The 17022-nt window shown below is 37.4% G+C and overlaps 1 protein-coding gene across 2 annotated transcripts in view; it reads right to left on the bottom strand.

The window, feature by feature from the left end:
• Positions 1 to 17022, bottom strand: part of KCNMA1 (potassium calcium-activated channel subfamily M alpha 1) — a gene marked incomplete at its 5' end in the record, with an annotated part of 459986 nt that overhangs the window by 113459 nt on the left and 329505 nt on the right. For both annotated transcript variants that reach the window (XM_084265235.1, XM_084265236.1), the window contains 2 exons: positions 2760 to 2828; positions 13289 to 13398. In XM_084265235.1, coding sequence (XP_084121361.1) covers positions 2760 to 2828; positions 13289 to 13398 — 179 coding nt within the window. The remainder of the gene's footprint in view (positions 1 to 2759; positions 2829 to 13288; positions 13399 to 17022) is intronic.

The raw sequence follows: 17022 nt of genomic DNA, 5'->3' as shown, positions 1-17022 counted from the left end.
AGAGAGGGGAGCCGGAAATCTAGAACAGCCTCACATTACTACTACTGAAAGCTGCACACACTTCTGAATTCACTTTGTCTTGCTTTAGCTCTGAGTCAAAAGTGATGAAGGCAGATGAAAATAATCTTAAAAGGAAACCCTCTGTGTAAGTAAAAAAACCAAATATGTAATTTACTAAGATCTTCTATTATGACTAGTAACAAATATTAAGCTGCTGGGAGTAAGATCTTCTCATCACTTAGGCAGAAAGTGTGCTTTGAAAATTTACTCTGCTCCTGGAAAAACTGGTCCAGCCATGGCAGGAAATTCTATCTCTTAATGAAAGGGTGTCACATAGAAAAAATTCTACAATTTTATTTATAATTATCATTGATGCTCTAAATTGTAAACTATATAAAATATTTCAATTTTACAAAATATGAATCAAATCTACAATCATAAAATAAAGCAGCATATAATCTACTGTTGGTCACTCTCCCAAAGAGTGAAAGATAAAAGGGTACTGTAATCAGTTCCCCCTTCACCTTTATGAAGAATTACCAGTGAAAAACTAAAGATAATAGGTAGAATAAAATATTTCTGAAGCCAACATCAAGAAACATCACTGGTAAATGACAAATTTAACTTGTTCGAAGGCAGCTTGCACTTGAAAACCCAGTTATTCTAGTTTTTATCTTAATTCCCCATCTTTTAATTTAATAAGATGTAAGGAAATGAAAGTATACCTAAGAAGTGAGAAACTGATTAGATTAAAAGGCTCCAGCTCAGAAAAGCACAAATACTTAACATATTTGGCTTGAAGAGCACAAGAACAAGTAGAAGAGTAAAGATGTTCTGCAGGTAGCACTGTTCAGTGTACCATAAAATTGTCACTGGTTAATAAAGTCAGCAGATATTATTGTGGATTAGGGTTAAAAGAAAATGTGAATATCTAGCTTAACATGGTCTGCTTTTGTTACTTATGTATTCAAAAAATCCAGCTGTTAATATCCCTTTGTTAGTATGGTTTCCTGCAACTTTTAGGATTTTTTTTTTTAATACCAAATCAATTACTTGTGAACTGTTACCTGCGTGGCTTTAATTAAGAAGGAATATATGATTGTATCACATTGTGTTACTTTTTGTGGGATCCTCTGCATCACCTTGTGATTAAGAACTCAATCCAACTCCCACTGAAGTTAGTGCAAAGAATGATATGGAAGCCATGAATTATCTGTTATTACTGAAAAAGACTGTAATATTAGCACTTATGTGAGTAAATGACAACTGAATTAACGACAACCTCAATCAGTCAATAATTCTTAAGCAAACCAACAGAAACCAAATGTTTTCTAATATCAGAAATACAAAATCTGGAAAATAGTCCCACTGCTGTTACTATTATGTTTTTCTTTTCTCTAGGAAGAGATTAAACTGTACAGAGAAAAAAGAATAATAAACAATTTGCTTTACATTAGCTAGTACAGAATGAAATTCAAGGGAAAAGTATTTTAAGAGCCCATGGGAGCTGGAAACATTAAAAAGTCTGATATTTTAAAAAAATTAAAAAAAGGACTTCTTAATCAGAATAGTTTGGACAAAAATAATATCCAATAGCACATACACCACTTCACATAACTTTATTACATTAGAAAGAATCAAGGAAAAAAAACCACATAGGGCATAGAAATATTCTTAGAAACAGTTGGACATTGCATTTTCCATGTCAAATGCCAAACATGGATTTTATAGAGTTTTTTAATAAAGAAAAATTACAATATCTAATAATAAATATTAAAATAAACTTTCAGAACCTTAGAAATTGTGCATGACCTCAAATGGTAGAATTGGTTCTCCTGTGAGGAGAACAATTGCTATCAAAATTTTAAGTAATTAATGGCCAAAAATAAGATGAACCAATATGTATCATTCCAGATTTACTACAGTAGTACAGAACATAAAATAAGCTCAGAGTCAGTATTGTCATATTTTCATAAAATGTTGCAGAGCACATTTATAATTTTTGTAACATAAAACTTAATATTGTGTAAAGCACTGATGGACTAGTTGACAAAAGACTGACTCCAGTGTTCACTTGGATTTTTATGTAATTTTGTATGAAAAAAATCTGCAAGAAACACTTGTTTTCCTGCCTGTGAATCTGTACTAATAATAATGATGTTTTTTGGTTTTTTTTTTGGTTGAAGGAGTCAGCCAGTTGGTAACTTCAAGGCTTAATCTTTTCCAGTTTCAAGATGTTATTCATATAGGCAAGCAAGAACAGATAACATATAAATACTACGCTTATGCTGTATTTCTGTTTATCTTCTATGCTATCTAAATTGGTTCTTCTACATTAATTTAAATGAAATCTGAGAATAGACATTAGCCTTAATGAGTTTTGCTATAACATCTATTTTCCACTTTGTCATTTTCAGTAAAATAAGTTGGACCACAAATGAAAACTGGTAGAGTATGAACAAAATCGCTGTATGTTTTTAAGTAAAAATGAATTGCACTTCTGGAGATGGGACATATGTATCACTATGCCCCCACTTTCAACTAAATGTTCTTAATTAAGTTAGTTTTAGGGAAGAAAAAAGGTCAGAAATGAAAGTCTTTCAGCTCTATGTGAAATGGTGTAATGTGATGGCATGCTAATTATAGTCTGAAATGTTTCAAAAATGTAACAGCTGTGTTCAGTCTGCAAAAAAAGAAAAGCAGGCAAAATTCTTGACAGTGCATTCCAGAACTTCAGAATTTGTAGGCATTGGACATACCTGCTTTCTCGTTTTTCCGACTTGTATTCTATGGCTATCATTAAGAGCTTTAGTTTCGCAAACACCAGTCTGAAGGAAGAGAAGATGCCAAGAATCAGTAAGTCCTTTTTCACCACCACCATCACATACATTCTTTGAGAATCTGCACTAAGATCTTTTCCCATCTTTTTCAATTACATATACAAAGAAAATATATTGTTTTTTCTATTTTGAAGATAATGAATATTTATTTTCCCAAAAATACAAACTGACAAGTTGAGAACAGTAGCATAAGCACCATGTAACACTATGTTCTGAAGTCTACTTAAGCATTAGTAGCAATGTTCATAATACATGACATAAAATTGCATTGAGCTATAGTTGTGGATGTCTTGAGGAAATTTTTCAAATCTTTGCTGCAATTCAGCAATATGTTGACTGTAGTGTGCATTCCTTTGACAATATTTATGTATTGAACTAATATGAGAGTACATTATCAATAAGTCAGTATTTCCCAACTACTATCACTGAGGAACAGCATGACTGGAAGCAATTTCTGACCAATATAAGAAGTACGTTCTGACATTATAATACACATTTTTTTTTCAGTAGTAAAAGTCTGTACAAGTGGCTATTTGTTAAAACAAGATACTAAAATCGTGAGTTAGCACAATACCATTTGCTTCAAACTAATAGGGTCTCTGAGAACAAATGAAGAAACAAACATTTTGTTTTAAGTAACTAGAAACCATTTTCCCATTTTGTCACTGAAGTGTACACAAATTCAACACTACTTGCTTCCTGTTTTATGAATTTGTCACAAATTGTTACAGAGGTCACCTTTCAATTAGATGGCTGCCATCATCTGTATCATACACTCTTTCAATGCTCACTTACTTCAGTTATGTTAATTTTGTTGCATAACACATCCAGGGAAGGTGACTCAACCAACTCCCTTGGCAGCCTGTTCCAGGCCCTGACAACTCTTTCAGTAAAAATTTTTTCTAATATCCAAATATATTTAAACAACATTTATTTCTTAAAGCAAATCTAAGCGTAATTCAGCATACTTTCCATCAGTCATATACTTAGCAAAAAACAAGGCATTGCCTGCTGAACTGATAATATTTCATTTCTGTAAGTTTCAGAACTTGCTGTGAACACAGTAAACTAATTTCTGCTACTTCTTCAGGATAAGAGTTTAATTACAGAGAAGCATGGATGTAGGGGTTTTAAAATAGCTAAAGAAACGTGCTGCATATCACATAAAGATATACACAATATAACTTATTTTGCACTGTTTCAGTTTTGCAATGTAATATTGAGTATATTTTTTCTCCAAAATGTTCCTTTCAAGGATTGTAAAAGTACTTCTGTAATCTCCTCGTCTGGGGAGGCAGGTGATGTATCATTATAGGGAAGTGGCACAGAAAGTTAGATGGGGAAAGATTAACTTTTTTTTTTTTTTTTCACAAATTCAATTAAAACTTTTATTCTATACCCAGAACTTTAGTCAGTGCCAGAAATGTTTAGACAAAATCCTGATTTTTACTGAATTCCTGATTAGACCCACATTTTCTACAATATTAACAGGTTAATGAAGCATGACAATTGGCTTCAAAGAAAAGTAAAACAAAAAATAGGTTTTCCAAAACATTAATATAGAAGCACATTGTATATTGTATGGAGACTACTATTGTATGAAATACAATGTCAACAGCTGTGAATGTAAACCATTCTAAATATATACTTTTTATTTTGGCTACTGACATTCCTTTAGGAAACACACTTAACTTCCTGGTTTCTAGAATTTGATAATATATATCTCTATCTGCACATATGTTTTGTTTTTTTTTTTCCTAAAAAAAAACTAACATCAAACTCAACAAAGTGATAAGCATAATGCTACCATAATGCTACCATAATATTTGGCATAAGTATCTAATTCTTTTCTAGGTATCTAAGAGGTAACTAAAAAAGTTTCACCATCCAACTGTGTTCTGGAAATATAGTTTGATATGATTAAAATGAGAAACAGAAAGATCTTATAACTGCTTTTGGTCCCCTGATAAATAAAGAATTTTGTACTAAGAAGTCAGAACACTTTTTTATCTCAAATTGTTACGAAGAAGTGCACAAAAATTGTCAATGACAGTATGAGAGGCATTAATTTCTATTTTATTTTCAACTGTCAGCATCATCTGTTAACTACTGATGAACACAGATGGTCAAGAACAAAGGCTCTTAAGAATTTGAATATGACTGTTTCTCTCTACCCAGAGAGAAATAAATTGGTTTTGACACTAAATCTTCCTTCTTTACTGCTAAGACTATGATTGCTATGAATTAACCATAGATACCTGCTGTATTATTTGCATGTGAAAGTCCTGGGCTATTTAAAGAAATTATCGTTCTTTCTGAGCAGAAAAAACATGAAGATATAACCTTATTAGTTCTTAATTACTTTGTTTTGTACAAAACATTTAAAATGTATTTTAATTTGAAAATCTTTTGGAAGTTTCCAAACAAAATTTTGATTAAAATCTCATAGAACATAAATCATTCAGTTTTTTCAATACAGTCAGTTATAAGATTTATTTCTGAACTAAATTTGGCAAAGGAATAATTAATTTCCTCAGGAGAGAGAAGGTACTTTTGATCTACTTCCAATCTACTTTCATACCTTGTGTCAGCTGCACTTAGCAAAGGTATTTAGATATTGGATAAATCCTGTTGATATTTGGCTATGAAAAATATATGGAAAAATGTTTCTTATAAAAAAGTAGTATTTTACAGGAACATCTTAAGCTGATTACGGGGATGTCCTTATCTGTGTTTAGCATATTGTTGCACAGTTTATAACTGTGGCATATATTCCCACATTAGTCATGTATTTTGTATGTTTTTATAACAGACTCTTTGGCAAGCTAATCACAGAAGTCTGAGAAACTTCATTGTCTTGACAAAAGATAACTAAGTTAGGGAAGTAGGTGACACTTAGCACTCAATGCATTCTCTCTCAGCTCCAAAACAGATAATTTCTCTACTGGATAGATTCATAGTAGTAGCACTTTCTAGACTGAGCGTGACTCCAAATTAAGTCAGTCTTGCACAGAAAAAACCTGAGCAACCTGTGCTTGCTTCTGTCTTTGTATCATTGTTTTCAACTAGGTTTTTGACTTGTCTCAAGGGGTGAGGTAAATCTTAGGTGCTTTTCAACTCTCAAGAATGAAGTCACACATAATACGACTGGTACAGTTTTCTGCCTCTCTGAAGAAATGATAGTGGAATAGTCCGTACCTGTTAAATTAAGAGCTTTTTCCAGAGCCCAGAATTTTATCCAACATTGCAGATGTATGTCAAAGTTTAGACTCAACAAACAAGCTCAGCTCAGGTAGAGGCCAAGCCACAAGACAGCCTCTAAACTGACATGACTCTAAATGAAGCTCTCCATCTTCCGACTGTGATTAAAATCAGACTACATCTGTTTCTGCCAGAGATGTCTCTCATACACTTCACAAATATGAAAAGTCTGCTCCAGTAGAAAAATATCCATAGATCAACACAGAGGCCTTAGCTTCCCACAGTTTTTTTATTCCTTAATGCATTTAAAGTATAGAGGCCTATGTTACCATTACCAATGCTTACACCATGGTTTTGGAAAACATGTATTTTACTACACTTGGTACAAGCAATAATTTGTGGGTTAGTAATTGCTAGACAAATTTCTGTTTATTAATTCAAAACCCTATGTGGCAACAATGTTTCCTGCTCATAACTAGAAGACTAACAATACCCACTTTTGCAAGCCAGCATGATTTTTTGTGTGCTCAAAACCTTCAGCAGAGCTCTTACATGAATATCCTTACTTAATGTTCTTATTCCAAAATGATCATCTTTAATGGGAGCCAGAAAGAACAGTGGAATTATAGTTTTGTTTAGCAGAATAATAGCAGAAAAAATAATAGAAAACAAGTATTTATTAAAATTTTTAAGCAAATTTTCTAGTACTGGTAGCCAATTAATTCTTCCTGGTTTATATAAAACTACAGGAGCTTCAACTAATATTGCATCACCAGTGCATTCTGTATTACATATGTGATAGATATCAGTCAGTTCATTTCCATTTCTTAGCATCTCTAATTTCAGATTCCTCCTCCAATTTGTCATGTGATCTCCTGTAGCATACTTAAAAAGGTCATGCAATTCTAAAGCAATAGTAGAAGAGCATGTAATGATCTAGTAAGACACCTGTAAATTACATCTCGAATATTTTAACAAGACCCCCAGAATCCTGCTAACAAACTTTCACTTTATACTTGATCAGATAAACACATCAGATCTCACTTTTAAATTTTTAATAGTTCTATGAAAATCTACTATTGGACTATTTGCTTTTTTTTTTTTTCCCTTGCCTGAGCATTACATGAGTGCTCAGCACCTGAATGAACCCACCTGTAGGTTGAAAGCAGAAGGTGCCCATGTTTTTGCCAATTTCATAGAATCATAGAATGTTTTGGGTTGTAAGGGACCTCAAAGATCATCATGTAGTTCCAAACCCCCTGCTATGGGCAGGGACACCTTTCACTAGATCAGGTTGCCCAAAGCCTCATGCAACCTGACCTTAAAAACAATGTGCATTAAAAATAGTTTGAAAATAGAACCAACAGCAAATGGGCCCAAGTTAACATATAAGGGAAGTGGACACCTTTCATATGCTGTTTCCACTGTTAGGTCAAGAGTGAATCCATAGACAACCCAGCCTACTAGGAAAACTTGGGGGTGAACAATGATGGGCCGAGAACCTTTGTGAAGGCTATTCTTGCACTAGTACATATTAGAAGGCCCACTAGAAGACTCTGGACCAGTAGGTAACAGTGTGGCTAGTTTGCTCTGTCATCATCACGCCTGCCTATCCAAGAGCACAGAATGACAGGAATTACATTAATAAATTGAAAACATATTGGTAAGAGTATGTTCACACAGTATACACATATATACTCAGAGCTATAAATAAAACTTGCAGACTGATACTCTTTTTCCAACTAATTGTTTCACTCCAGCATTTACATCAAAAGCTTGAAATTCTTTAAAAAATACTGTCTTATTCCCACTGAAAGACGTGTTTCTGCACTCCCTTTAAATTTGTTATCCAAACTGTATGGCAACCTATTTACCAAAGAATCACATTCTAAGATTAGGAATCAGGACCAATAACCTGAGGAAGCAGCATATCTCATTTAGTTTCAGGGTTTTGAAAATGTTGTTGACTGCATGAATATTAAAACCTAAACAACAAAATTGTTCTCAAAGTCTGTGTAATTTGTGAGCAGTTGATCACATTAAGCCTGTCCACTGATTTTATTTCTCCTTCACAAAAAATGCAACTGACTTTTTGCTGTCCTCATGTTCTTCTGGAAATTGAATAGCTAATTCATAATAACAAAAATACCTATGCACTAAACTCATTAATATGTAACACTAAATTTTAATTTTCAACACGCTTTAATTAACCTGAATTTAATAGAGTTATTAAACTGCTGGAAAATTTGAGATAAATCTTTTTCTTTAATTTAAACTAGGAAACACAGTTAATTAAGCCTCCAGATAATCAAATGTTTGAGAAAAGCTCTGAAGTTTAGTCATATTTCTAAATGCCAATATATGGCTTTTATTTACCAATTATTTTATCTCAACTCCACAAACACAGTTAAAAGAACATCAGTTTTTTCTTCAAATACAGTCTCAGTCATATGTTTCTAAGAACTCATTGAGAAACTCGACTATGTTTGACAATGGTGTGGCATGGAGATCCAGTTTTCTTGATTGTGGCTAGTATGAACAGCACAAATTACCATCCATTCTGAACATAATGCAGATTTTTAGACTATAATATGATATTTTCTATTTCAAGATATACAGCCAAATTTTTGTGCTTACAGTAATAGCCTACTCACAGTCTTTTTAACAGAGTAGAGAGATGAATTGTGAGCCCCTTCATTTTACTAGCAAATTAAAGACTGGGCTCTGCCATAGCTACATCCCAGTAAGAGACAGATTTTTAAATGGCTAACAGGATAACATTTGTCTATCAGCAATCCTGGAAGACTGGGGAAGTTCCACTCGACTGGAGGCTGGCAGATGTCACACTCCTATATAAGAAGGGTAAGAAGGAGGATCTGGGAAACTACAGGCCTGTCAGTCTGACCTCAGTCCCAGGGAAAATCATGGAGAGGGTCATCTTGGGAGCTATCATGCAGCACATGGGTGATGGCCAGGGGATCAGGCCTGGTCAACATGGGTTTACAAAAGGTAGATCCTGTTAAACTAAACTGATAGGCTAGAGAGGTGAGATGGGGGAGTTGCTCTTTATGTTAGAGAGCACCTAGAATGTATTGAGCTCCGCCCGGGGAAGGATGAACCATCCGTTGAATGCTTGTGGGTAAGAATCAAGGGGCAGGCTAGTATGTGTAACATTGTTGTGGATGTGTACTATAGGCCCCCTGATCAAGAGGAACGGGTTGATAGTGCATTCTATAAGCAGCTAGAAGTAGCCTCAAGATCCCAGGCGCTGGTCCTTATGGGGGACATCAATTACCCAGATATTTACTGGGCAAGCAATACGGCCAGTCGTATGCAGTCCAGACAATTTCTGCAGTATGTTGAACACAATTTCCTGCTACAGATGGTGCAGGAACCTACAAGGGGAGGGTGGGTGCTGGACCTTGTTTTTACTAACAAGGACGGGCTCGTTAGGGAAGTGAAGGTTGCAGGCAGCTTAGGACAAAGCGATCATGAAATGGTCAAGTTCAAGATCGTGGGTGGAAGAAGCAAGTCAAAAAGTAGGATAACTACCCTGAATTTTGGAAGAGCTAACTTTGATCTCCTCCGAAAACTAATAGGAGCTGTCCTATGGGCTATGCTGTTAGAAGGAATGGGAGCCTGTGAGAGCTGGCTAGCATTCAAACAGCGCTTCCTCCAAGCACAGGAACGATGCATCCCTTTGAGTAAGAAATCGGGAAAGAGAGGCAAAAGACCTGCGCGGATGAGCAGGGAGCTAATGAGTAAACTCAAAGGGAAGCAGAAGGTCTATGAGCTGTGGAAAAAAGGTCTGAGCACCTGGGAAGAATATAAGAATGTTGTCAGGGCCTGTAGGGATGCAACTAGGAAGGCTAAAGCCCACTTGGAAGTGAAGCTAGCAAGGGACATAAAGGATAACAAAAAGGGTTTTTTTAGATATGTGAATAGTTAGAGGATGACCAGGGATAATGTAGGTCCCATGCTGAATGAGGCGGGTGTCCTGGTAGCGGGGGACGCTGAGAAGGTGGAGATACCGAATGCCTTCTTCACTTCGGTCTTCACTTCAAAGGCCCCCCGGGACCCATAGACACTGGATGAAAGAAGTAATGTTTGGGAAATGAATAGCTTCCCTCTGGTTGAGGTAGGGGTGGTCCAGGAGCATCTCAAAGGGATTAATGTACACAAATCCATGGGACCGGACAGGATGCATCCATGTGTCCTGAGGGAGCTGATGGAAGTGATTGCTGAACCGCTCTCTATCATCTTCGACAGGTCTTGGAGAACAGGAGAAGTGCCTGTGGACTGGAGGGTAGCCAATGTCACTCCGGTCTTTAAAAAGGGCAAGAAGGAGGATCCAGGCAACTATAGGCTAGTCAGCCTCACCTCTGTCCCAGGAAAGGTAATGGAACAGCTTGTTCTGGATGCCATCTCCAAGCAATTGGATAAGAAGAAGGTCATGAGGAGCAGTCAGCATGGATTCACTAAGGGGAGATCGTGCTCGACCAATCTCATAGCCTTCTATGATCTCATCACCAGCTGGGTGGATGGAGAGGGAGCAGTGGATGTCATCTACCTTGACTTCATCAAGGCTTTTGATACTGTCTCCCATGACATCCTGATAGCAAAGCTGAGAGAGCATGGGATAGATGAGTGGACAGTGAGGTGGGTTGAGAATTGGCTGTTGGACCGAGCCTAGAGGGTGGTGATCAGTGGAGCAGAGTCTGACTGGAGACCTGTGACTAGTAGTGTTCCCCAGGGCTTGGTGTTGGGTGCAGTCCTGTTTAATATCTTCATTGACGACCTTGATGAGGGAATAGCATCCACCCTCAGAAAATACACTGATGATACAAAGCTGGGAGGAGTGGCTGACATGCAGGAACACTGTGCTGCCATCCAGAGAGACCTGGACAGGCTGGAGAGCTGGGCAGAGAGAAACCAGATGAGGTTCAATAAAAGCAAGTGTAAAGTCTTGCATCTGGGAAGGAACAACCGTTCGTTTCAGTACAGGCTGGGGGATGACGTACTGGAGAAGAGCTCAGAGACCTGGAGGTCCTGGTAGATGACAGGTTGGCCATGAGCCAGCAGTGTGCCCTGGTGGCTAAGAGAGCCAGTGGGATCCCTGGGTGTATCAGGAGGAGTGTGGCCAGCAGGTCGAAGGAGGTGATCCTCCCCCTCTACTCTGCCCTGGTCAGGCCCCACCTGGAGTATTGTGTCCAGTTCTGGGCTCCCTGATATAAAAAGGACAGGGATCTCCTGGAGAGAGTCCAAAGAAGGGCTACGAAGATGATTAAGGGCCTGGAGCATGTCCCCTATGAGGAGAGGCTGAATAATCTGGGACTGTTCAGTCTTCAGAAGAGAAGACTAAGGGGGGGATCTAATTAATGTCTGTAAGTATCTTAAGCATGGGATGCAGGGGGAATTAGCCAGCCCCTTTTCAGTGGTCTGTGGAGACAGGACAAGGGGCAATGGCTGCAAGTTGGAGCACAGGAAGTTCCGCACCAACATGCGAAAGAACTTTTTCTCAGTGAGGGTGACAGAGCACTGGAATAGGCTGCCCAGGGAGGTGATGGAGTCTCCTTCTCTGGAGACATTCAAGACCTGTTGTCAGGCAGAGAAGGACCTGGGGGTGTTGGTTGACTTCAGGCTGAATATGAGTCAGCAGTGTGCCCAGGTGGCCTGGAATGCCAATGGCATCCTGGCTTGTATCGAAAATTGTGTGGCCATTAGGTCTAGGGAAGTGATTGTGCCCCTGTACTCAGCATTGGTGAGACTGCATCTTGAGTACTGCGTCCAGTTCTGGGCTTCTCACCATAACAAGGACATTGAAGTCCTCGAGGAAGTACAGAGAAGGGCAACCAGGCTGGTGAAGGGGCTGGAGGGCAAATCCTATGAGGAGTGGCTGAGGGAGCTGAGGATGTTTAGTCTGGAGAAGAGAAGGCTGAGTGGAGACCTTATCACCACCTACAACTACCTGAAAGGAGATTGTAGAGAGGTGGGCAATGGTCTCTTCAGCTGAGTAACAGGATAGGACGAGGGGAAATGGCATGAAGCTGTGCCAGGGCAGGTTCAGATTAGATATTAGAAGAAAAATTTTTACTGAAAGAGTTGTTGGGGCCTAGAACAGTCTGCCCAGGGAGGTGGTTGAGTCACCGACCCTGAATGTGTTTAAGAAAAAGGTAGATGAGGTACTTTGGGATATGGTTTAGTTGATGGTCTTAAAGGTGTTTTCCAACCTTGTGGTTCTGTGATTCTGTAACACTTGTTTCTCCCTCATGCAATAACCTTTTTTTATGCTACTGTAAAAATAAGAGAAGTTGGAAGAAGTAGAAGTAATTAAATAAAAATCATTCCTCTTTATATATGCGATGAGATCTTACTTTCTCTATTTCCTCTAAGTGTGGAGCCGGTGGAGGTTTTTCTATGTTCCCTAGTTAAACAGCAAACTGAAGAGTAGAGTATACTTCCTTTTAAGCATTTCAGCACGGACTAGCAAAAGCTGTCCAGAGACTTGTGACCTTTTTGTAGGGCTGAAATGAAGAGCAATGCCAAAAGATGAGGAAATAAGACTGTGCTAAACTGTACTAGGTTTGTGGCCACAGTACCTATTAGAGAAACCTTGTGCATAGAAATCTCTCCTACACAGAATCATTCTAGAACAAACATAAATGATTTTCAGTCTCTAGAAATAATGTTGTAGTATGGCTTATGCTACATTTATATAGTATATGCTTCAAATACTCATTTCTCACTGCAGAATAGCCATATTTTTCCTGACATATTTCACTTGTTTAAATGTAGTTTGCAACCAGTTCTACAGAGCTCTGGATACCACACTGCTTATATGATTCCATCTGCTTCAATTAATGAATAATTTCTTTCGAATGGGACATAAGCCAAGACGGTGACACTGAAAACCACTGTTCAAAGAATGGGAATCATTAAAAGAAACAATAGGACAGCACTTACGAGTAAATAAGTCCATTTAAATGGATTGCTGATGAATTTGTTCAACACTGTAAACATTTATGTTTTCAGTTACAATCACTTAATTCCAAATCTCTTCTGAAAACAGACATTACAGTGTTTGGAATACTTCCATGCAGTGATTGCTTTAATGTTTATTTTACTGGATCCTATCTGATGTAGCAACATTAGGCCTGTAGCAGGCTGAAAAGGCCTCCTGCAGAAACCTTAGATTTCACTTAGGAGAAGCTAAATACTTTTGAATATCAATATGTATTTCTACTTACTCACAAACTGCAGGGAAGGACAAACCCACAAAGGCACTAGACAGATATTCTGTATACATTTCATTTGCAACTCCTTCCAGGTAGTATTTCTGCCATGTATCCTCCTCAATCTAAAAACAAAGAAACACAGATACAGAATTTCTCCATTGAACCAAAAGCTTAAGCATGAATCAGATTTAACTAATAAGTCAGTAGACTGTTATTTACAATTAATATTGCTTATTTTAACAGGATTTCCTGAAATGGGGAAAAAAAAGGTCCATGTAGTCAATAAATCAAGTATACCATGTAAAGATTATACACTCAATTCTTGGCAAGCACATGATGTGAAATAAAGTTGTTTAAAGGTTGAAGAAAGTTTCTCAATTTTATCTTTCTGGAAATTCTCTAGAGAAACAATTGCATTATACTGTTATTTTGAGCGTCTCTAAAAATGTTCCAATTATTTTCACATTGTTTAGAAGTTGATTAGCAGTCAAAACTATTTTTTTTTCATCTCTGCATCTATAACTAAACAAAGAAATATGAGAAACACGTATTGAAATGATTTCTTCAGTGGTCATCAGTGCTTTAGGACAGTAACTGGAGAAAACTTACTGCCAAATTCAGAGATCTTTTCTATTGAGGTTATGAAGGAAAACAAGTCAGAAGTGCTACAGGACAGTCATCAAAAGCTCAACATATTTGCATAAGCAGAAGTTTCTAGTGGTACCTGAAATCTGTGTGAGAACCCACTAGCTTCCAGCTGCTGCCCTGATGTCTGTGGATGTCATGTCCTATGTATAAAGGCTGTGTCTCACAGAGTCTATAACATATTTTAATTAGCATCAAGCACCTATATTAAGGTAACTGCATCAAGCTGCTAGGTATCCATCAGCAAAAATCAAGATAATCTGAAAAAATGTCTAAATTATGGTAGAAAAAAATCAGCTTTAAAAGCTTTAAGAGTCAGAAAAAACAACTCCATGTCAACTAGCATTTTATGGATAGCCAGTACCAAAAAAGTGAGGGATGCAGCACCAAGCTCAGTGAGCAAAACCAGAAGTATATTATAAACTACCAGGAAATAAAGCAACAGCCACATTAAAGTGCTTCAGAAAGGGAATTACAGCTGAACCTCTATGGTTGCAGAAGCAAATGTCAGGAGTACAGTCCTGAAAGCATACATAAGAGCTACAGCTCTACTAATTGCCTAACTTAAGACTTTTCACACCATGCCCACACGTGGCTTGGATTGAAATGGTATAAACATAATAATGCCAAGCTTTTCAAACTCTTTTGCAATAAAGAACCTCTTCCCTATAATAGCCTGATGCACATCTCACTTAAATCACTGGAACCTTCTCTACTGATTCTGAGATGCTTAGGATCATTGTCTGAGTAGCACAAGCAGAAACAAATGAAGTTAGAACAAAAATTTTAAAATTCAGATTATAGTAGTATTATGTTACATTAGGAAATAAAAATTATTATATTTTTATATTATTAAACCTTACTATTTAATATTATTATATATTATTTTACAGTCTCATAAAACTGTCATTGGGACTTAATGTGACACAAATACGTCTTGGACAAAAAGATTTTCAGCCTTAAAAAAAGCCCTGAATTCCACAGCCAAGACTTGTATGGTACTTTATGCAAGTTTACATTTTTATCCTACAGGCTAAGTACTAATTTGGGATTCACCACTCTTTTCCCCATGTTAAACCTGTCAAAAGGCACTCTTTCAAAAGAATGATCTAAAGATTGGAAACTTTTTAAGAAATTACTGAAACATAAATTACAATTACTTCTTTTAAATTTTGTTTTCTTGCTGGTAGACTGCCAGGTAACCAGCTACTTTAGTTCAGGAGAAGTAAATAACTGCAAGAATAAATTGCGATATGGAGGTATTCCAAATCATACACTCCCCGACGAGTAGGCTGCAAGCAATCAAGACAAATTTCTTCCATAGAAATTGTTTCACCATTCAGAGACCATGTGGGATACTTGAAGGTATTTGCATTGTGCAATTTTTTTACCACACACAGAGAAGTCATATTACAGTTTTTATAGCCCTTTTATTTATTTGAAGCTTGCAAGTGTTGCTGATCAGCAACTCTCTATATACAGAAAACAGATAAAGTGTAGGCTTGGTAAAAAATAAGAGCAATGATAGCAAGGACATGTTTATAACTTATGGTCTATTTTGTGGCTTTTCCTTAGATTGACACCACCTGGAGTTGGAAAAAAAATATACAAATACACTATGTGTTTCTCCTTTCTACTTTCTTCCCTCGCTTTCTTTTCTTTAGGCAGATGGTTTTGCTTTGGAGAAAGGAACTGAAAATCAGACCCATAGTTAACTTCTCACCCTTAGTAAAGGGCCAAGAAAGGACTGGAAAAATACCAAGCTCATTCAGAAAGCAGTGATTAAGCTTCATAGGTATGGGCTAGTGTAAAAGTAACCTTCATGAAGTGACTGGAATGCTTCTGTAATGTTAGGCTAGCATGAAATGTCAATTAATGAATTTAAAGAATTGCTGATATTTGAGATGCTGTAAAATGTTATTTGAAGATAATGATCACAATGGAATAAAGATAATATTTGCATTTTATGTCAATGAAAATGGTCACCTGCCTGGTATTTTCCGAAAGGCAGTACCTGCTGGTCTGTTAGAAGTGAATAATTTTTATGAACATCAGGATGAGTGTGGCCAGCAGTTCGGAGGTGATCCTCCCTCTCTACTCTGCCCTGGTCAGGCCCCACCTGGAGTATTGTGTCCAGTTCTGGGCTCCTTGGTATAAAAAAGACAGGGATCTCCTGGAGAGAGTCCAGAGGAGGGCTACAAAGATGATTAAGGGCCTAGAGCATCTCCCATATGAAGAAAGGCTGAGTGAGCTGGGACTGTTTAGCCTTGAGAAAAGAAGATTAAGGGGGGACCTTATTAATGTTTACAAATATCTTAAGTATGGGATGCAGGGGGAAATGGCCAGCCCCTTTTCAGTGCTCTGTGGAGACAGGACAAGGGGCAATGGCTGCAAGCTGGAGCACAGGAAGTTCCGCACCAACATGAGGAAGAACTTTTTCACAGTGAGGGTGACAGAGCACTGGAATAGGCTGCCCAGGGAGGTGATGGAGTCTCCTTCTCTGGAGATATTCAAGACTTTTCTGGACGCCTATCTGTGCAATATGAGCCAGGGAGCTGCTCTGGCAGGGGGTTGGACCCAATGATCTCTCGAGGTCCCTTCCAACCCCCATGATTCTATGATTCTATGTGCAGTATGGCTTTCCTAACTCTCCTTGAGTCTGGCAGGTACCCCAAGTTTTAATAGAGTAAGGATGAACAGTAACTATACTTATTTTCTCCCATAATCAATATCATTAAGATACTACTTTCAAAAGCCTTAGTGAGGAAAAATACTTTAGCAATCAATGTGTTCTTGACTAATGTAAGCCTTTGTGATAATAAAGTCTTCTGATGCAGTTAGGCTCAAAAACTGATTACCTAAACAAATCTCCTTCTTCATAACGGATGCCTATTTTCCTTTAAAATACTTAACCATACCTTGTGTGATTGCTGTCCAGTCCAGCAATCTAAGTATTTATACTTTCTACCTTTGTACCATATGAACTAATGCAGATGAGACAAAGAGAAGAGATTTCATTTCTGTGGTAAAGCTTTGGCTGAACAAGCACATTCCAACAGAAAGCATAAATCTATCTTGACCAAGTATTATGGATTCCAGGA

Source organism: Gallinula chloropus (genome assembly GCF_964237585.1).
Source record: "Gallinula chloropus genome assembly, chromosome: 5".
Taxonomy (NCBI): Eukaryota; Metazoa; Chordata; class Aves; order Gruiformes; family Rallidae; genus Gallinula; species Gallinula chloropus.
Note: the sequence above shows the minus strand (reverse complement) of the source record. Positions and strands in the feature narration are given on the sequence as shown.